This window comes from Pipra filicauda, unplaced genomic scaffold, assembly GCF_003945595.2.
Source record: "Pipra filicauda isolate LSUMZ 115617 unplaced genomic scaffold, ASM394559v2 scaffold99_size2403431_pilon, whole genome shotgun sequence".
Taxonomy (NCBI): Eukaryota; Metazoa; Chordata; class Aves; order Passeriformes; family Pipridae; genus Pipra; species Pipra filicauda.
In genome coordinates, this window is record NW_024105197.1 from 1901709 (window position 1) to 1924625 (window position 22917).

The window sequence follows — 22917 nt, forward strand, 5'->3', positions numbered from 1 at the left end:
TACTTTCTATTTATATTTATATTCCAAAGCACTGTAAGCTAATAATTTGAATATTCCAAGTAGAAATAGATCTCAGATCATAAAAATCTGTTTCCAGATGCAATTCCAGTAATTGAATAAACAAATCAAAATGGAAAATACTTAACTCATCAGGCAGAATTCCACAAATGACTGACTTTTCAGAGGATGGGGAAACAGTTTGTCGAGTAACATAGGACAGGTATTTGTGTCTCAGTATAAAGCACTTACCTACTACTGACATTTCAGGAACACTTGCAGTGTAAATTTCTTCCGGAAATGTTGGTTCATTGTCATTGATGTCATGGATCTTGATGACAAACTCAGATTCAGGTTCCACTGGCCTCAGAGTTCTTCTATTGATAGCTTGGGCACGCAGGGTGTAAAAGGCTTTCTCTTCCCTGTCAATTCTCCGAGTAGCATGAATGTCACCTGTTTTCTCATCAATTATAAAAAGAGTACCAGCCCCATCTCCTGACAAAATGTATTTGAGGGATCCATCTCCCTTATCCTGGTCAGAATGAAGCTGAAATGGAAGAAGAAAGCATTTTCTTTCAGAACAAATAAAAAGGATGGGATGTTTTCAAAAATATTAATTATATATGAAATTATTCTCTGTGCAACAAACATGTTTACCACCAACAAAAGAAATTAATTTTCAGTCATCACTGTCTGACTGCCAGTGCTTCCTAACTTAGCTCGAAGAATCTTTTAACTTGACTGTTTTGGCAGATTTTAGTTTTGCAGCAACACCTGTTCTCTACTAAGAAACCTTTGCACCACAGTTCTTAAAGAAGATTTTATGTTAATACTGACCTTTTCCTTCCTAGAAGAGATTCTATTAAAAATTCACAACTGCTGTGCTAGTTGTAAACTCAGTAGGTGTATAAAGAACATGGCTGAATACAAGACAATTAAGGAAATTAGAACTGGTTTCATGTCATAATAATTTTTAAAATTTCATTACATATAATTTATATTTCTCCTAAATTGAAGAACACTTCATTTTAAGTCATTATCATTTTCTCTCCACCAACTAATGTAAATAGCCTAAAGGAAAAAAAATCCACAAATTTATTTAGCATTCAGTATTGATTTAATACCCATTATGTAAGTAATATAAAGCTTAACTTCACATATAAGACTCACAGTCCTGACTGTTTTAGACAAAAATTATTCAATTGTGTTGTTCAATACAACAATGGGGATGGTTCATTTGATCTTTTGGATACACTTAGCATGATTTCTTTCATCATCTTGTTGGAAAGTTCCTTCCAATCTCATTGGTTTCATAATTAACTGAGAGAATCTGGCATTCTGGTTTATTTTCACCACAAAATGTATTCTTGTTTGTAAATTTATTTTTGGGTTCAGCAGAAGGATCAAATCAAGTAGAAGCTCTAATTACAAAACTGAAGTGCAAATGTAAACTTTTTAAAAATCACATTCAAGGAATATCAGAATATTGCAAAAAGTTTAAGACAGAACTAGCACATTTTTTTCCTTTCTAAAAATAGTTATTTGAACATATATTAACAATATCAACTAGATCTGCAGTAAGATTATATTCAGTCATGTAAAAAGGGTTTTTGTTAATATAAGCTCACATTTCAGATAATAAAAAATGTTACACATGTAACTTAGTATAAATATCCCCCTTGGCATGCAACTATGAAAATATTTCTCTTTTTTGTCTATGGTGCCCTCATATTGCCTTCCCTACCACCCATTTTAAGTATTAGAAGTAAAGTATTCAATTATTAGGTTTTTCAGTGTGGCTTTCCTTGCCTTTTGTGCTGGAATCAGACATAGAGAGTGGACTGGTGGGATAAGCCAGAGTCAAACAGTAAAGCCTCTGTCCCACAACATTTTCAAACAGTGAATGTTTCCCATACACTTGCAATATGTGGAACAGAAGGAACTCATGTGGAATCTTGGATGAAAACCTTTATGGCAGAAATTTGAAAACTATCATTGTTCTGAAATTTGATTTTCTACATAAAAGTTTTCTGTTTTCTCCCAGTTCAGAAATAAACCTCGAGAAACACTTTAAATATTTAGACCTATTAAACTTTGCTTACATTACATACATGTATGTTTACTTTACAAAATACACATTTTCTTACTACTTCTTTTCATTCCACAATAAATGAAGAAATAGGAAACTCCACCAAACATGAAGATTACAAAGGTAGACGTTAAAAAAAATTTTGCAAATAAATCCTTTTCTTTCTTTTTCTTCTGTTTCTCTTGCTGACTTCAAACTAAAGGTTTCAAGCCATTCTCACTACTCTTTTGGGGAATGAATTTTTACTGTGAACTTTAATCCCTCATACTCCTCTCTTGACAGCCCACTAAATTTGTGACCTTTCACACTTCTAATTAACATTCTTTTTAAGGGACTGGACAGTATCTTGAAGGCTGTGGCCCATTTTATGTCATTTAGTGTGACTAGTCCTTAAGTGTTTTCTTCTCCATTTCTTCCTAGGATATCATTTTATCTTCAAAAACATTTTGGTCCTAGGAACTCACTGCTGGTCCATGACCATTTGCTAAAATACTTTCACAGCAGAATGATGAAGAGGCTGTTCTTCCTTAGGCATGTGTGACAGAAATACAAAATAAATTTCTGTTTGAGCAGAAGAATGGAGGATGGGGAGGGGAAAAGAGGAATCTTTAAATGGGCATATTGCAGTTTTCCTATACGCTTTCCAAAGTCAGGCCTAGTATTGTAAATACTTTAAAAAGTTGACAATAGTATATCAATGCTGTAGTGCCTGTCCTTTGACTCAAAATTGGTTAGCGGTCTTGCAAAATCCATTCTAATAAGCTATCTCCAGAATAACATAACTCCATGCAAACAGTTCCCAGCAATAGCATCTGGCTAAATTTAATTTACAAATGATGTATGGAAATTGTTTGGAAGAGTGATATTTAGCAAAACCATGTCACGAACTTGTAAAATAATTAAAAATCCCAATAACCACATTTTAGTGCCTTAAAATGCTGCCTAGCACTAGAAGCCTGAACAATGCAGTGAACAGAACTAAACCAGAAAACTAAGAAAATCTCTACACTAAAAAATATGAAGCTTTTGAACAACTATATTTAGATCCAATTCCACATGTAAATATCCTTTAGCATAATTTTTATTTTTATATGTAAGGTGCTATCAATGTTGATGGCCTTCCATTGCCTCTCCTGTAGACATGTGTGAGTCTTAGTAAGCAGATATGGAAATGATTTTTATGCCACACCTAAAATCATTAACCTCTTTACCTCTGCTTTATAGTTGGGGGGGGACATTTCTTTTTTCTGTTTGGGAGTTTTTTGTTTGGTTTTGTTTGGGGTTTTTTTGGGGGGTTGTTTGTTTGTTTGTTTTTGTGGCGTGGTCTTTCTCTATTTTTTTTCTTCCCACCTCCCTCTACCCCCCTCCACACATATTAGACAAAATTCTGGAAAGGGACTTGAATGTAAGACTTTGAGATAGCCACATAAAAACTTCTAGGGAGCTGAGAGTTGTACATCAGAGTAACATATTTTATAGGAATACCAACCTGCATAGTTTAAAAGAACACTTCAAGATGTAACACTTTGTACTCTCTAAAAAATGTTAATAATTTACCTTGGATTGGTAATCCAATTTAAATTATATATATATATACATATAACTGTCCACAGTCATTGTATAAAAACTTCAGAATGACATTTCAGAAGGTCTTCTTGGGTGATCAGGAAACAGAAAACTACGGATACAAGGAGCAAGGCTTCCAGACATAATTCAAGGAGTGAAAACATGTACTATATATAAGCAAGGGAAGAGAATACCTCTCATTTCATCTTCTTTAGCTCTTAATTCAATCCAGATGCCATTTGAAATGTTACGATCTGCTTAAATTGCAGAAAGAACTTTTAGATTCGAATATTCCCTTGAGCAAAATTAAAACTCATACAAGTTATCCGTTGATACCAAAAGTGTTTTTATTAATTGCTAAGAGATGCAAAGAGAAAGAGATAAAAATAAGAAAAGGTTAGAAAATGCTAAGATTACTTTTAGAAGCAGAGAAAAGATTACCACCAAAAACTACCTTTGTATCCAAGCTGGTCTGTAGGGTGGGGGGGGAGAGAGAGACAAGCAGTTTTTTGCCTTTTTTTTTCCTCTGGTCTTTGCCGCCTTCGATGTGATGTTATCTCTTTAGCTGCACGGGATCTTAGTTCTCTGGAATGCAACCAGGATGTGGGCCTCGCCTGCTGCTCACGCTGCTCACACTGGGCGGCCCCAGACCGTGCAGAGGTCTAGGTCTGCACCTCTTGGCCCTCAGAAATATGGTCAGGGTGGAAAAACTCACGCGGGTAGCACGGTGGGTCTCAGTCCACTTCAAGACGGCAGAAGTCCAGTCTCTGGTGACAGCAGGCAGCTTACAGCAGCAGAAGAAAAGGTGAGGGCGAGGCAGAGAAGAGATTTTTAGCTGTTATAGCCAACTCTCTCACTCCTCTTTCCCTGCTCTTCCCAAATTTCTCTTCATCTTTTATAGTATTCAAAGGAGGTTGTGTGTGGTTTCTTGGCACGTAGCCCTATTCAGATGTTTGCAGAGATATGATAACCACGAACAACACCAGGACCTTTTGGCAGGAAAACTCCAGTGGGAAAATCCTGGTGAGAACTTCTGGTGGAAAACTGACACAGAATTTTTGGTAGGAAGTTTTTGACAGGCAGAAACAATGGCGAAACATAATTTTTGGCATTTGTATGTTATCTGTCTGTTACACCATTAGAGGAACTGAGATGGCTAAAGACTGCCCTATGTGCTTGACAGCCTTGTACAGCGAATCATTACCCAGCTCTGAAATACATGAGCAGTGTGTCAATCAGCACTGCAAAGGTTTTTCATTTTACTCAAGTACTAAAAAAACATTCTGGAAAATATTTCCCTGCTACTTTTAGTGTAAAGTGTTTCCTATAGTTATTTTGGCTGATGGGCATCTGTGATTCATGTCAGCCAAGCTGAGAAATGAAGAGACATCTGTTTCATTTAGCAGTTTTATTGCACAAAATGATCAGCTGTGAAGATGTGGTTTTGTTTTCATATCTGTCACTGATATTTTGCAAACTCCTGTTTTAGTGAATTTCTTGCAGTTCTTCTACAGAAATACTTCCCTTCTCAGCTCTTACGGGTATATATATTTTGTGTATATTTTTTCTCACTTTATAGAAAATCAAAATGTCTGTTGGTACTATTTTATATAGCCCTGTGTATCATACAGTAATTGCAATTACTGTGAAAGACATTTTTGCTTATTTGGTCTCCTACCTGAAGTGGTTGAGCAAACTTTAAATTCAGAAGGGTTTCATGTAAATGAAAAAGAAAGGTTATCTTAAAAAGAAAATAATATTTAGAGAGGGAAACAAAATGGAGTGTTATGTGAATACTTAAAAAAGAAATTGAATTACCAATCCAAAACAGAGGCAAAACCAGGTTTTAAAAGTTGCATTTTCTTGTCTTAAATTTCAGGAAAAAAACTCAAAGTTATTTAATATGTTACCTTCTTCAAGATTAATGCAATTGTAAATAAACAAATAATTGTAAATATTGAAATGAAGCCACAAATTGAGTAAAATGTCTTTTTAGATCTTTAAAAGACTTTTGTAAAAATACTTTCAGAAGACTTTAAATGAACAACATAATAATTCTGCTTCAAAAATTACTAGAAAATTACAACACAGGAATTTTATGTTATTTGACTTTCAGTGATTTAAATCAAACCTGTCAATTACAGGATCTGGGGTTTTCCCTCCCTCCTCCTCCATGAATTCTACATGATTCTGAAATCCCCTAAATGAATATAAAATCTGTGGACTTTTTCCTAATATCATACAAAGTGCTAATCCTATTTTCATCAAAAAGCAACAAGATGCTACTGTGAAAAACAGAGAGAGGATTAGATTAGTTAGAGCTATTTTGTCATACAAACTAGTTCTGAAATTTGAATTGATTTATGACAATGCCAGATAAAATCTTTAAAATTTGTCACACCTATTTCTATTTGAATTTCAGATTCAGAAGTTCCTCTGTGATTTTTCAGTGACTGGTATTCAAATAACCAGAGAACTGATAGGACTGTATTAAGAAACTGACCTTTAGTTTGGAAACTTACTGTAGGCATTAATACAGTTCATTTTTTTAATCTTAATTTTAAGTTCTATAATGTACACTTTCAATTACAGGTTATAGTTTTGGAAGTCTTTACCAAATGATAGACTATTTCAATATTAACTTATTAAATGCATTCTTACTCTCTTACTTTATAGTAGTCATTTTTAACTGTATAATTTAGAAAAAAATTTGCTACTTTCTTCTGCAATGTGTCCATTTTTTGATTTAATCCAAGTATCAAAGTAACAATGAGACCTCAGTACATTCCTGAATTACTGTATCTTTTAGATTTTATTCAAATAAGTCTTGAATGTCTCCTAATTCTGAGGGGAAATTTCTGGGCAAAATATAATCTATTCTCTCTTTTCTAAGTGATTATATTAGCAACGTGAAGCTGAAATACATTGTGGAAGCATTTGCCTTTTCACTCAGTTTTCTAGTGCATATATAATATTAGCACGTTCATTGGACACTTAGTTGAATAATGATTGTCTCTCTAAGCCTAATCACAAAAATGGGCAGATTTGACTTGAAATCAGCTAAAAATAATTGATATAGAATTCCCACAATAGAGATATTTATTTTAAGCATCATGAACTGAACTAATAAATGATGGAGTTGTTCAACATTAACTGCACTTACTTGAAAAGGTTTTCAGACCAGCTCATATCCTGTGTGGTATTCTCTCAGTTGGCAGATTTAACTGTCATGGCTTTAAGCCACATTTTACTCACCAAAGAGGTTCCCTTATTTAAATTTATCCTGAAGGTAACACTTTAAGTAACTCCTTTCAGTGATTCTGTAATTTGCACTAAGTTTTATTGAGACGTCACACAGTTTTCTCATTCAGTTATGTGGTCAGTTTGCCAATCCTGTGCTATCGTATGTTATTTAAGAGGAGACAGGCAGAAAGGAAGAAGGCATATTTCTCAAAGAATGTTTCGTGAGTCTGAGAAAGATAAACAGTGGACAAACTAAAATGGAAGCATAACAAGTAACGCAAGATGAGTACTCTGAAATTCTTTTGCAACAAACAGAAATTAAAAACTCCAGTCTACGCTGCATTTTCAAATTATATTTATTTAACTTGATTCATTAGCCAAAGGAAAGATAAAAATATTTTCCACAATTTTTATTGATAAGGATTACAGTAGTTCTTCCTGTTCAAAATTTTTGTTTGTTCTTACCAAATGTTCTAAAATAATAATTATAATTAATAATAGCTTTATATTTAATATTATTAAATAAAATATTAATAAAAATATTTTAATACTTTTATAATTAATAAAATTATAATTAATAATTTTTAAAGCATTTTTCCCCATATCCTTGGTGAAGTATTATCTATCACAGAAATAGAAATGATATTTTTCATAGCTTCCTACAAACTTTGATAGTGATATCATCTGCACTAATTTCAATTTCCAGAAACTAACTGTAACACAAAGGTATTTTTTCATCATTAAATTTGCATCTTTTCCCCGTTATTGTAGCTTATTCTAAAGGGACGATTCATGGTATGGAGAAGGCATATGATCTCGTCACAGCCAAACTATTTTAGGACTTCAGCTGAGAGAGGTAAGATTTTTTTTTAAAGACAAATCATATGAGAAGTGGCAAAGAGTCCTACATAGAAGCACTAAGTCAACACACCAATACCCAATGTCCTTTCTCAAGCTGATGTTCAGAGGGTTAGAACATGGAAGTTTCAGCTTCACTAGGCTCTTGCAGCTTCTACTTCAGAAGACACACAAACATTGAGCTAAGATGAACTAGAGACTAATTTAATTTCATACATCAAAAAGTTCTTGCATGAGCCAATATGCATCTTCTCGTCCAATTTTAATGTAATAAATACAGTCTGCACATCAGGTGATAACAGAAAGTAGAGAACTGTCAGTGGACCTGAAGTGCCCTTACTTTCTGGCAGCTTGACTTAAGAATAGAATTCTTATGTTAAAAAAAAAAAAAAAAATCCTGACATATGGCAGTCTTTCTCAGACTTGGTTGAAGTTCTTTTAACATCCAGATTTTTTATGCTTTAGGTTGTTTTGCTGGTTCTTTTCATGAAGTTTTAGGCCTTGTCTTGTACACTATTAGCTCCTACTTTTTTCTTTTGGCAGTAGAAAGAATTCTACACTATCCCTAGAAAACTTCCTAATTCTCTTTTATGATACACAGTCTTACACAGAACTTGAAATAGTGTTTCTTACTCCTTTAATGACTTTGTTTTCTATGGCATGTCATTATCTCTTCCTAGGAAATACATCAGTGTTATTGAAATCTCTTCCATTATTCTTAAATGGTAAGTCTTGATTAATCCTATGCAACTCTTTTCAGTGTCACAGCCCTCAGCAGTCCTCTAGCTATTTAATTTATTTTACTTGGCTTTTACTAGACAAAATACCACTCTTGACACATAGAGAACGGTCTGTCAAATAACCTGACCTAACTAAAGAGATAATTAAGCAATCAGTTTCCTTATCTTTCAACTGTATTATTTATATAGCAGTCTCATTATCTTTCTGAATGACCTAAGACACCCTACTGATTGCTAGAGGTATTTCCAAGTCCTCTGTGGCATCCTCAGTAGTAACAGTGTGTAAAAATGTGGCCATATTTCTGCACAGTAGTTCTTCCAAAGGACAGGTATTTTTCAAAGTACAACATGAATGAAGAGTTCTGTGAAATTTACCAAGTAGAAAGATTTATATCAATTTACAAAAGTCCTGTAGCTTTTCTGGCTCTGTCACCTCACAAATATATTTATTGCCATATGGCTATGCCCATTTGACCTCTCTTGAAGCTCATATATTCTATTTGTCACATTAATTTCACACTTTACAACTACTTCCACTTCACTAAAATTTTCTTAAATTTTACTAACATGGCCTGGAACACTGTTTTATTCTATCTATCTTTTTGGTTTCCTTCCTCAAAATGGATTGTTTCATGACATTTCTTTAAATTCCTACTTGTTAAAACAGAAAATTAAAAAAATAAAAGTCTTTTTTTTCTCCCTGTTTACTTCATCTCTTACACAGTTGCATTAGTCAGTTTTCTCACTTTCAAAATTAAAAATATCAGTATCATTTTAATAATCTATTACTAAGATATATATTTTCTAACCAAAATTACCTAGGTAGTAATAGTTATTAATTACTGTATTCACTCCAAAGTAATATTTCTTAAATATTCCTAATTCCTAAATATCCCATTTATAGTGGAATTAACAATCCTAAACATGGAGACTCAGAAATTTGAATTCATGCATATTCTACAGCAAATGTCATACTCAAAAAAGGATATGGAAAATTTGTCATTAGAAGATGAGGTTCTTAATATAGAAGGAAGAAATCTGTATTACTATTTCATGTTTCTGCATATCAAGCATAAATTCTTATGTTGTAAGATATGTACTTCTAAATTATATATAATTACAAAAAAAATTAAAAATTTTAGGAATAAAACCAAGAAAAGCATTTCATAGCATAAGGCAGTTTATAAACTAAATGGTAGGGAAAAGAAGTTGCATCTTTACTCAAGTGTTTTTGGGCAAGGAAGGGACAAAGTATTGTGTATACTCATCTCTAATGTATCCTACAGGCTTCCAGTGTTTTCTACAGAGTAGATTTTTTGGTGGGTTTTGATTTGTATTTGTTTGTTTGTTTGTTCTTCTTTTTCTCACCACAGTTTCACCCTGAAATATTTCAAATCATCAAGTCCAACCTCTATTTCCTGTTTTGTTAATAAATATCATTTGCTTGAGAATTATTACAAAGAGACAAATATTCTCTGGAAAAAAAATAGAAAAAAAATCAGAGGTCACCAAAATATTGGCAGTGAAGGATGGTATGATTACTCCTAATTTTACACCAAGAGGAAACTTAATATGCTCATGTCTTCCCCCCTCTGCTTTGAGATATATACTTAGGCAAGTTGAAAGGAAAGGCAAGATTGAGGGAATAAAAGTTCAGAAGCAGAGAGAGGACATACGCTACTGCTTAAATAAAAATGACCCCCGGAAAAGATAATTTGGTATGCGTCTGTGTTGCATGATAAATAATGCTAAACCCAGATAGCATAACTGGACTGAAGACTACAGACCTAGGAAACAGAAAAAGGCACAGAATATCTGTGCAAGGCAATACAAAGAAGCAAGGCTTTTCTACAACTTGGACAAGGGGTAAAAAAGTGATGAACATAATTGCAGTTGAGCACCAAGGTTTTCTTCAGTTGTTACATATTCTTGCAAGTATCCAGAATTTTTTTCGCATAGAATTTTTGCATGCCCAATCATCTAAGTCTTACAGTGCAGGTAGAAATCTTTGTAACTTCATAGTTTTAAAAAGTACAATAACATGAATATTCCAGAACACAATCTTCCTTCATTCAGCTCATATTTTCCATCCAGCTGCCTGCGTCCAGTCTGTTTGGACATTGCCTTTTTAGTATGCCAAGCCATCTAATCATTCATTAACAATTTTCTAAGCTCTTAGTGCATTTAGATGTGTAAAGTACCTTTGCACCTGCATTTCAGACAAGTGGATGGTCTGTGAATTGAATCTTTGAAACAAAAATAAGACAGCTTCTGTTCTCAGACTTGAGTGTAGGAACTCATCTAGGGTTGTAGACTTAAAATAGCTACAGATCAAAATATTGTCATAAGTTAGAGGGCATTTTTTCCCCTCAATGGTCCAGGACTCCTTTAATGCTCTGAGATACATAGCTATTAAAAGACTCAGGAAGCAGAAATAATTGTTTGAGGAAGTAACACTGATGAGTTGGACAATGATGTTTGTTTACTCCTGAAAAGAAATCCCACTCTATCTGCCAGGGACTTCAGATACATTTTATAGCTACTTACTACCTCAAAAGAGAAGGTATTAGAGAGTTTGAAAGAACTTGCCATTAAAAAGTCCTTTTTCTTCACCTTACTTTTAATTATCTTCAAAGGCAAAAACACTCATAAATATAAGGAAAACCTTCCAGTAGGAAGACATTTTAAAAGAGTAAATATCAACTTTAACTTCTTAAAACTCTCTCCCTCATGGATATTTTGTTGCAAGTCACCAATTTTTTTCAGTGTTACTCCCGGCTCTTCCTTGTTATCTGGGTATACAGGATATTTAAAAGGTCATCTGCACCTGATTTAAAAAAAAAAATAAATCAAGATGGTTAAAAAAAAAGCCCCAAAGGGGCATCACCCTTTGACTTGCTGCTGAAACTATTGGCTATTTATACATTTATAATTTCAAACAAGGTGTAGGTCACACATTTCTAAAGATCTCTTTTCTATTATGTTTTTCATTCCCTTGAGTGAATGAATGTACTGTGATGAAGTAGGCTCTACTTTTCCTGACTTGTGGCTTTGAATATAAATCATTTCAGTTTTATCAGTTCTTTCCTCTTTGGACTATATTTTTGTGACAAGCAGATACAATTTTAAAATTGAAAGATAAATTGAACTGAAAGGAACTGGAGAGTTCAGACCAAACTATTTCCCAGTTTCTTAAACTATTTTGAAGCATTATGGCCTTTTAAGTAAAATGCAAAATCTCATACAAACTCTGAATGAAAACTACCCAAGAGAGCTACAGCTCTTCTTCATAAAGGAAGCAAAATGCATCTTATTAATGAAATTAAACATACCAGTTGTAGTATGCAAAAGCTGTGCTTGAAATAGAAAACTTTTAAATGCCTACAAAGAGTCATTTTGGTCAGGAAGAACTATTAAGTTCATTTAATTTCAAATGTTTAACAACATTGTTTGGCAGAATTTAAAATTTCAATGAGTATTTTACTCTACTTTGCACCTCCTACAAGCAGTTTTAGTTTGTTTAAGGTTTAAGGATTTCCTTAAGGGGACAAAAATATTAAACCCACCTTGTGTTTGTCTATTGCAGCGTCTAATTAAAGACCATTAAAAGTGTTAAACTTATTAAGTATAATACTTATGGTCAAGAAGAAATAAGAACAGATTATAAAATTAGTATTTGCTTGAAAGCTGAGCAAATATTACTTTTAGAAATGATATCTCACTTCTTTCACTGTAAATCCTTCAGTTATTTGACCTTTAAAATTATGCAAAGTATGTCTAAAACTACCCGTGGAAGTGAAAAAGATCCAGTACTAGGTTTAGTGTTTAACTTCAAGTTGTTGTCTATGAGCACATCTGTATGTGTCTACCTAAGATATAGATATGTATACTTAAGCAATTTAGTGTCTCGCTGTTCTTTTTTTTTAAATATGTTTTACCTTGATACTCTTTTTGGAGTCTTGCAATCTCAGAGTGTGGTTTACATCTTTCTAGGACCGTGCTTCACTTTATTCACCAGTGCATCACTTGCCACAAGGGTGACAAAAGGTCCTCTGGCAATTGGCTATGTATGGATATGTGATGTGAGCCTGAAACTGGTACAAACTTCATTACCAGTGAAGATTTGATGCAGCTACAAACCTGGACCCACAGTGCTCCCATCTTTTTGTGATACCAGTTGGTAAAGAAGTCATATCCATTTGATTAGAACTAGATTAACACTGTTAGCCAGACAGTTTTTTCCTTATCAGTACACATACCAGCACCGGCATGCTCTGAACTCCTTCCCTTGTGTCTACGTAATACATTAATAAAAATATAGGACATACTACCTCTCAGTTCTGTCAAACCAGATCTTCTTTTCTAAGCTAGAGATTAAATGACACCACTGTTAGCAAGCCTATTGTTTCATCTTTTTATTTTTTTTAATTTTAATTTTGCCTTCCTTCCTTCTCTCCCTCCCTCCTTCCCTATCTCTTCAAGTCATTTGTCGAGTACCTCTCTTGGCAGTTTGAACTTCCAGTATCTTATGAGGCCCCACTGTTTTTATGAAACATGTCTCTTGCAATGCTAGGTGGTTCTGGTTTCCCCAGTCCTGTTGACTGTAATAAGTAAGTTCCAAGTGATCTTCCTGTCAGATTTTTTAAAGGACAAACTAGAAGCAGAGAGACACTCAACACATCCAGTATTTCTCCTTAAAGGAACAAATACTGACACTGGACTACCTGAGAATGGCAAAATTGCTTTGGAACATCTACCTTCAGCTCTGTTGGATGTGGTCTGCACATATAAAATGAAGTCTAAAAGGACGGTAATCCATTCCAGTACTATTTCACTGTGAAACACTGGAGTTTCATTGTAGGTCTCTGTGTTTCCTCACGCTTTCTAAGATTTTACCATTCTTAAGAGGCAACTAGGAGTGCTCACTTAGGTCTTTCATCGGCAGTGTGTTGCACATCTGAGCAAAATTTTCATCAGATAATTTGGATACTGGGGATCATCCCCTTAAACAGTTGGGTTAAGTATGCTCTCAATATGCCTTACTCAAATGGCTTAACCTCTCTTTCTTTCTGACCAGAGAACACTTGAAAGAGACTTATATGCACAGACATCTGTCCAGGGCTGGGAATCTACAGTCTCTGAACAAATATATCTAGCTTTGAACTCAGGCACACATCACCTGTGGCTCCTTTGGTCTTCACTAAAAGACTGGTGAATACTACAAACCCTTTTCATTCCTCAACAACTGTCTGTAAATTCCATCCTCTGCAATTCAGACAAACCCAATGTCTTGTAGGGATACATCTGGTACAGTAGGTAACAAATAATTAATTATTTATGAAAATAAAACATTACTATTAAGCCCAGTCAGCTCTTGGTCTCCAGTACCTTATGCCACTGTTTCATGAAGCAGGTCAGAGCCTCCAACATACACTGAGGCTTCCAAAAGAATAGTCCTTTTACAAACAGAAAATATGAACCCTCTGGACACTTCAATTTAGAGTAAATGATGAATCTAAGCAGTTATAGAGTAAACTTCCTACTAAACTGAGTCCCAACAGACCTTGAGAATGAATTTTTTCTCAGCACTCACTGAGAATCAATCAGCCTTCAGGACAATCCTACAGGAAGCTTTAGATACCTCTGATGTTATGGAAAAAACAATATTTCACTCTGACACTTTTGACCTGTGCTGAAATATCTATGAGGCCGCACATGTACGCCCAAAAGCAAACATTCATATGCTTGAAATGAATTGGTGCCTTAAATAACCCTCTTCACAGCCTACGTTTTAAGTCTTACTGAGAAAGAAATAAATTTCTAAATTTTATTGTCTTTCAAGTGTCAATTCCACCCCACTGCAGTATCTGCAATGATGGAGGGCTTTTGAAGATACACAGCTGTACCTTCATTTTTCCTTCCAGTAGACCAAAAACACCTCACATGAAAACTGTTAAATGACTAGCTGCCCTCTTTCACCTTGACAGATTCATTCATTTATTCAGTTTGCAGAATATTCTGATCCCTGTCACACAAATCTGCTCTTGCTGAAAATTCAGCCTCTGCAAACTTCAGTGCCACATAGCTGATTTTCTTCACCTGAAAGGCATTTATGCCTCTCAATCAGATCTTCACACCAAATCTCAAGCCTGCATATGAGCACTTGCAAATCAGAATCCTACTCTTTAATCTCTTGTAGCACCAAAGGTCTTTACAAAAGAAAGAACTATGGTAGAAATACTCTTCAGGAATCAAAATACAGAAATTTTTAAAAGGGTTTGGTAAGTCTTCATCTTATTACTACAACAATAAGAACACTTCATTGGGATCTTTTTTTGTCTATGTTGCACTTGATGGTGAATCCTTTAAAATCAAAACAACATGCTCTTTTCTATTACCTTCTCCAAAACCAGTCCTTTGGGTAGCTGCTTCTTCAGAAAGAAAAGACCATTCAGAATTCCTGCGCAGGATGGTTTCTGTCTCTCATTTCTCTTAGGAAATAATTTTGCTTAATCTTTCCTTAAAACTGACTGTTTCTCCAACAGCAACAACCCTGTACATATCTGATTTTAGCTAATCTTTATCCTTTTATGTTGACAGAACAAGAATCTTCAGGAAAATGTGTCTTTTAACCTCTGTGTCTTTTAACCTTCTGCTCTTTAAACCGTCAAAGATAATAACTACACTTACAAGCATGCAATAGGGAATACTGCCAAGATAAACCTTTCTGGTAACAGTTTTAATATGACACATACAAAATTTTATATAAATTTAAGTGCAAAAATATTATAAATTATATTTTGAGATAATAAAAAACACTACAGTGTAACTGAGAACTTCAGTCTGTCAAAGTACTGAAAAATTTGTGAACAATTGATCCTTTATGCAATAAACCCACCATACTGAAAATTGCTAGAAAAAATTACTACCTATTTCAGAAAACAAAGTGGGGAAAATATCTGCAAAACTCAATGAATTACAAGATCTGGTGAAATAATAAGGAAGTAAAATGAACTTTAATGTGGATAAAGAAATTATTAATAAGTTTATTTTTAATGACTGTGGACTACCATATGATTGGTACACAGTAGTGCTTCTTTTAGGTAACAACTTCTTTAAAATAAGGTTTAGATTTAAAAGAAAAGTTTTATTTCTGGAGATGTTCAAAGTAAATTGAAGTTTTTCATAATAAGTTTTAAAATGTATAATACTTTGTAATTGCACCGCTTTATTTGAAAAATAATAAATGGGCCTTGAAACTGGATATTAAGAAAAAGAAATAAAAATTATAAATCAGTTTTCCATAGAGTATACATAGAATTTCTGCAGAAAAAAAGACATAAAGGAGGTATTGACCGTAACTCTAACCTCAAATATTAATAAAGTGGGTTTTCTGATATGAGGTTTAAACTTCCTTTCAAATATTACTGCATTGTTTATCTGCAATTGGGCAAAGCATTTTTTTCTCACAGTTACTGTCTTCTAGTATATTTTTGCAAAGATACCTCAAGGATAAATTGTGTAATATGTAGACAGGTTTGTTTTTTCACGTGGCTCTTTTTTATAACTTCAACCTGTACTAGAAATAAAATCTGGGGTTCTGCATATTCAAAATTCACTTAGATAATTTTGATTTCTACTCTCAGAATGCTGTGTATTACGTGAAGGATAACCATCTTCTTTCTTTACTTTGCCACATTTCATAAGGATCGTTGACTTGAAGGAATACTTCAGTTGTTATGGGATTACATGTCCCATTCATTCAGTGAACCTCATTTCCATGGTATTTTTCTAGTTGAACATTCTCAAGGTGATCTAAACAGTGAACAAATGAATGCACGAATTGCATTGTAAATTGTAGACACTAGTTTCAAGAGTAGTGTGATAGTCAACATTTTTCAAGCTTCTCTGACAGATATATTAGATACAGGTTAAGAAACAAGAAAAAACACATCGGTCGTGAGCTCAGAGAGCAAGCAGACATAAACCATAAATCCAGATGAATCTGGTAGTCTCAGCTTTGGAAGTTCTGCTGAAGGAATGCTTGTCCTCTAACTATTATTGTCAAATTTCAAATTCACGCTTAGTACTTGTTTTTGACTGAAACCTCTCCATCACAAAAATTCTCTCCTAGTCCTCCACCAAAATCATTGAGTTTTAACTTGACCTCTTACTATCTCACATAATTTTCAAACACCATCTCCAAACATGTTGCAGAGAAATAAACAGGAAGGTAGCATTTTATGTCACACACCTATCCAAGTGATTTTATCTCTGGTTAAGATCAGATAAAAGGAAACATCCAGAAACATTTTGACTATGCAGCTGAGATGGCCCTTGGAAAGGTGACTGCAATATCAGGGAAAAGAGATAGATATTATAAATTTTATGTAGAACAATATTAATCTGCAATTATTTTTTTTACCTAATAATTTGAGAATTTGGAGTATCATGCCAAAACATTAATTAGTGTAACAATCAATTTTTAATTCTACATCTCTCTTTTCATTTGCTTTCTTTGAGTAAAACTCTCCCTCAGTAAATACAATGCTATGGTACTTTTTATTTTGTATGTGTTTTCTACTCTTTTCTCCAACTTGTCAGAAAATTACTATAGGGCAACTTTATATACTTAGGTTAATTTTAAATTTGCTTGCTCAAATTAAAAACTCTTTTATTCTAAGCAGAGCAAAATAGATGAAAGTGCAGTCTTAACTGCTCCTCGAGTTTCTTTTCAGTATGTACTCTTAATCTGTCATTTTACTTATCTTTACTTATCACTTCACATTTGCAAACACTTATTTTCCCTCAGACAAAGTAGTTCATTTTTATAAACATCTTTCTCTTTTTCTAATGCAGATGAGCTAACCTACATAAATGTTAACCCTTTCCCATGTAAAGAGTCTTCCTTCACTTATTTATGACTGGAAGAAAATTATGAAGTAACACTACTCACACTGTGATTTGGAACCATAAATATTCAAAAATAATGCAATAGAAAAAAAGTAATCATCAGGTTTCTGAAGGAACTTAAATAATTTGAAACTCCAAGTGCTCTGGAAAGCTATTTATTTCCTAAGACTTCTCCGAGCAATACACTTTTAATACAGTAACATAGTGTTTTGATGCAGTGCCCCTTCTTATTTTGTGGGTAAGGTCAATTTTCATCAACTATAAGCCTGATTTGGACTAAGGAGCAAATACAAAAGGGAAACAAAAAGGCAACATCCTCATTCATAAACCTGGACTCTTAAATTTTTACCTAGTATTTAAATTTCATAAATTTTAATAAATGTTTCTTTTCACAAATCCTCCAATGTTCTTGACTCTTTCAAGAAACATTTTATAATAACCTCATACGCCAGTACATGTTGGAGCCCAACTGGCTGGATAGCAGTTTTTCAGAGTGACCTTGGAACCTTTGTGGACAGCAAGCTGATCAGGAGCCAGAAACGTGCCCTCGCAGCAAAGGCCATGAGCACCCTGGGCTCCATTAGATAGAGCATCATCTGGAGATCAAGAGAGATGATCCTTCTTCTCTCCTCTGCCTTGGTGAGACAAGTCTGTAGTTCTGTGTCAAGGTCTGGGCTCCCCAGGTAAAGAGAGATATGGAACTACTGAAGGGAGTCCAGCAAATAGCCAGTAAATCGACTAAGGGACTAGGTTATTTTTCATATGAGGAGATGCTGAGAAAGCTGAGACTGTTCAGCCTGGAGAAGAGAAGGCTCAGCAGGAACCTTATAAATGTGTATAAACGCATGTTGGGAAGGAGTGAGGGAGACAGGCTCAATTTATTTTCAATGGTGCTCAGTGACATGACAAGAGGCAAGAGGCAATAGGCAGAAACTGAAATACAAGAAATTCCCTAAAATAAGAACAAAATTTTACTGAGTAGGTGGTCAAACACTTGAACAGTTTGTCCAGTGAAATGATGGAATTTCTGCCTGTGGAGCTATTTAAAATCTGACTGGACAAAGTCCTGACAAAGCTCTAGCTTACCCTACTTTGAGCATGGGTGTTGGGCTATATGATCTCCAGGGATGCTTACAATCTCAGCTGCTCTGATTCTGTGATTTTCAAAAAGTCAGTATTTCACTGCAGTATATTTCAAGTTCTAAACAATGTAAGAAATGAAAAACCAGTTTATAGAAAATTGAATTTCTCTGTTTAGCACCAACCATTGGTGTTAACTGGTATCCAATACTGCTTGCACCAATTTTCATTTCAAGAAAATTATAATTTTTAATTAATTTCTTGTACCTATTTGCATATTATTATGGCATTGCACATTATAAGTTTTTCAAAGAATCACATGGCAAAACATAAACATGAACAGAAAATAATTTAAAAGACACTTTCAATGTCCTTTATGTGTACCTCTAGTATACTATGCAGTCATATGGGCCATTCTGCTGACTTCTACTGTAGTTCACTTCCTAACCACCTCATTTCTATCACGTTTGTTAAAAAACTTTACTCATTGGAGTTTATTGAAATTCAGAGAAAGAGGAAGAATATTTTTTCTTCAAAAGCAGTTGCATTTTTCAAACATGAGCATGGAAAAAGAATGCAATATTTTGTAAGAAACATGAAATATTCGGAGATAGAGTTGAAAAATTATTTTATAATGATTTGTAAAATAATATGTTTTGATAAAGACAACATACTGAGGGGGCTGCTGGTAGTAAAAATGTGCTGAAGCAAACATATCTGTCAAAGTTATCTGCATTTGTTTCATTCAAATATTTCTGAATAGCTCTAACTAACAACAATAATTTAATGATTATAGCAGGAGAAACAATATACATATTGCCTGGAAATCTGCTTTTTACACATTAGAATACAACATAAAATCTAAGGCTCTGTAGAAAGAGAAGTAAACTTTAAAATTATACAGAAAACATAATGAGAAACCTACCTTGCCTACATACTGATAATCAGATCCTGTGTATTCCTCTAAAAGAAAAAACTGATTCCACATCCAGCCTCGCTTCTGGCGGTGAATTGCTTTCCCATCACTCCCTGATGCACGTCCTCCAAAGCTTTTGGTTCTGACATCAGGAGTCCTTCTAAACAGCATTTCTGTATGGCAGGGATGTGGCAGCCACATCCAGAGCAGCAGAAGTAGTAGGACTTGCTGTATTGTCATAATTCTCCACTGCTGATCCTCTTCAATCAGGTCGGCAATGGAGCCTTACGGTTTTGTTTTTCTTGACTTGTTTTTTGTGTCTCTAGTTGCTGATGCAGACAAGCAGTTTCCAGCAACTCATCTCTGAACTGTACATATTAACCAAATCCTGAAAGTAAACAGAGAAGAGACAATGTAAGTTGAAATGCATTCACTCCGTAATGTCCAATGTCTTTGCTACTGTACTCCGCAGATATAGAACATTATGACATAGAAAGCAACCTGGTTAGGAATATAAACATTGTTCATATAGGGAGAACTCTGTGAATATGTTGGGTAGCTGCTGTCAAAACACTTGATAAGAAAAAGTAAGGGTGTCATTTAAAACCTTTCAATTTAGAAACTTCTAAGTGTTCTTTATTTAGACTGGTTGATATTGCTGAAACTTACACATTAAATAATGCCTCCTTTGCTTCAAATGTTTTCCACCCAATTTGATTTACAAGAGTTCCAGTGTTTTATTAATCTTACTATCAAGAGACCTGAAACTCTAACACAAAGTAGTTTTAGAAATTATGAAATGGTAAAACATCAGTTCTCCAGGGTATTTTAAATGGTAAAAGGGAACATCATATGCATCAGAAGAACTACAACATGACAAGAAGCAAACTTTTAAACAGAAAAAGTTCTTGAGCTGGTCTTGCAACATGAGGGGATGGAATCTTAGACTTAAAATGCAGGAAGTATTTTTTAAAAAATAAGGGTCTCTTTTCCAGGTATTCTGGATAACTAAACTTAATCTCATTGTGGGAAGTGATATTGTAGAATAAAGGCAAGCCTCTCCCAACTCATCTTTGTTTTGTCTCCACATTTTTTTGCTTTGCTTTGCTTTATTTGATTTTTTCCCTTCTTCTAACAGAACCATGAGATGTTATTTCAGCAAGACAAATTTAGCCAGGTTCTTTTCACTTTATTTCCATTCCAACATTTAAAGAACAACACTTTTTGTTAGTGAGATCATTTGGTAATTGTTTCCTTCAGTAAAGCACAAAAACCTATGATTTGTCATCTTAATAAAGTATAGTTCCTGCAAATTATAATCAAGGTGGATTGCATGCCCATAGAAAACAAAATGCATGGAAGGTGGTTTTATATTCTTCCACATGTGGCCCAAAACTTAAGTAGTAAAAAGCTTGGGTTGTTTTTTCTCCTCTTTGCTGATTTTGATAAGTAAATAACATTGTACACAGCAATACCGTATGCCCTCTGCTTTCAATAACATTATACTGTAGTTCATCATATTCTTAAATATCTTTATTTTCCAAAGAAGATGTATGTGAAAATTTCAGAAATTTTTTGTGTGTTTGATATTGATGTGTTACTTTATTTCCAGTAAGCCTGCATTCATTAAAAGAGCTTGTGACAAAATGTCAGGATTTTCAAGTGGACAGACTATGAAATATAGTGATATAGTTAAAAGACTGTGTGTCTGTGTGAAGGTGTGTGTTTGTGTGTGTTAATAACCTAACAGATTCTTTTCAGCAACCAGCTGTTGTCTTCAGAGTTATATTCTCCCAGGAGAAAATTTTCCCCTCTCTCCCAATATTTGGAAGACTAAATAACTTCACAAAGCCACTGCTGTTAAAGACTTTAGCCCCAAGCCTGTTCATAGTAACTCACAGATGTCCATTTCCATTTATCTAAACCGACACCAAGTTACATATCATTTAATTTACTCTTTCTTCCTCTCTCCTAGATTTTTGACATTTACTTGATTTGTGAACTTTGATTACTACATAGAACAATCTGTTCTAATATAAGCTACTAATAACGTGCTGAATTATATCAACATGTAAAACCTGGAGATGTGGTCCTCTACCTAGGAAACTATTTATCACAACTTGTATTTGTGTTCTTTTGAAACAAAGGTATACTGAGTGAGAGAGGAGGGCTATGATTTATTCTCAGTTAGAAATGTTTCTTCTCAAAGACTATAAGAAATTCAAAGTTGAAATTAGCTCTTCAAGGTATTATCAGTTTCCCTAAAATTTGGAAAACTATTGGGTATTTTATTTGAAAGGGGCATATAGTATTTTCTTCTTTCTTTTTATGTGGGTTTGGTTTTTTGTTGTTTTTTTTTTTTTGTCTTTTTTCACTTTCTTGTTGCAGTTAGTATATATATTTCATTATACACACATTATTATTTGATGTAGAAGAGTTGTTAAATGCCTCTTGGGAAATAATGCTTCAATATTAGGGGTTGTTATTGAATTTCCTTCTTGTTAAATTAGGTCAGCAGAATAAAAGCTCAGATGAAATTTGTTAAACTTACAAAAGTAGCTAATGCACGCGGACTTGGCAAGCACAGCTGCTTAATGGATGTACGTACCAGCAAGGCCTTTTTCCTCCTTTGAGACTGCTGTTGGAGTTCAGTTTTCTACTTTAAATGTAATGAGTTTGATAGTCGTGTATATTAAATCAGTAACATTTACCTTTAAAAATAAGCTAGCAAACAAGAGAAAATGGACTAAACTAATAAAAAGCACTGAATAAAGTTTGAAGGGAATTAGATGAAGGAAACCTTTTAATATAAAACTACAGAAACTAGACAGAAGTCTGAGTTCTGTATTACACTGCATAGCTGGATTGTGTGCTGGTCTACCAGGCCTGGAAAAGCCAATGGAGGCAGATACATTTTTCAACTTGAGTTTCTTGGGGGGGTTGTTTTTCTGCTTGTTTGTTTTGTTTGGGTTTTTGTTGTTGTGTTTTGGGACTTTGCTTCATAGGGTCATAGGATCAGCCAGGTTAGAAAAGAACTCCAAGATCATCAAGTCCAACCGTTGATTCACTACTGCCACGGTCACTAGACCATGGCACTAAGTGCCACATCCAGTCTCATCTTAAAAACCTCCAGGGACAGAGAATCCACCACTTCTCTGGGCAGCCCATTTCAATGCCTGATTACCCTCTCTGTAAAGAGTTTCTTCCTAATATCTAACCTAAACCTCCCCTGGCACAGCTTAAGACCATGCCCTCTTGTCTTACTGATAGTTGCCTGGGACAAGAGACCAACCCCCTCCCGGCTACAGCCTCCTTTAAGTGAGTTATAGAGAGTGATGAGGTCTCCCTTGAGCCTCCTCTTTTCCAGGCTAAACAACCTCAGCTCCCTCAGTCTCTCCTCATAGGACCTGTGTTCGAGTCTCTTCACCAGCCTTGTTGCTCTTCTCTGGACCTGCTCCAGCACCTCAATATCCTTCCTGAACTGAGGGGCCCAGAACTGGACACAGCACTCCAGG

The 22917-nt window shown here is 34.5% G+C and overlaps 1 protein-coding gene across 5 annotated transcripts in view; it reads right to left on the reverse strand.

The window, feature by feature from the left end:
- Positions 1 to 22917, reverse strand: part of LOC114002819 (cadherin-10) — a 96381-nt gene that overhangs the window by 33352 nt on the left and 40112 nt on the right. For all 5 annotated transcript variants that reach the window (XM_027749118.2, XM_027749113.2, XM_027749112.2 and 2 more), the window contains 2 exons: positions 19412 to 19790; positions 250 to 544 (listed from right to left, as the gene is read on the reverse strand). In XM_027749118.2, the coding sequence (XP_027604919.1) occupies positions 250 to 544; positions 19412 to 19642 (526 nt within the window). In that variant the 5' untranslated portion in view covers positions 19643 to 19790. The remainder of the gene's footprint in view (positions 1 to 249; positions 545 to 19411; positions 19791 to 22917) is intronic.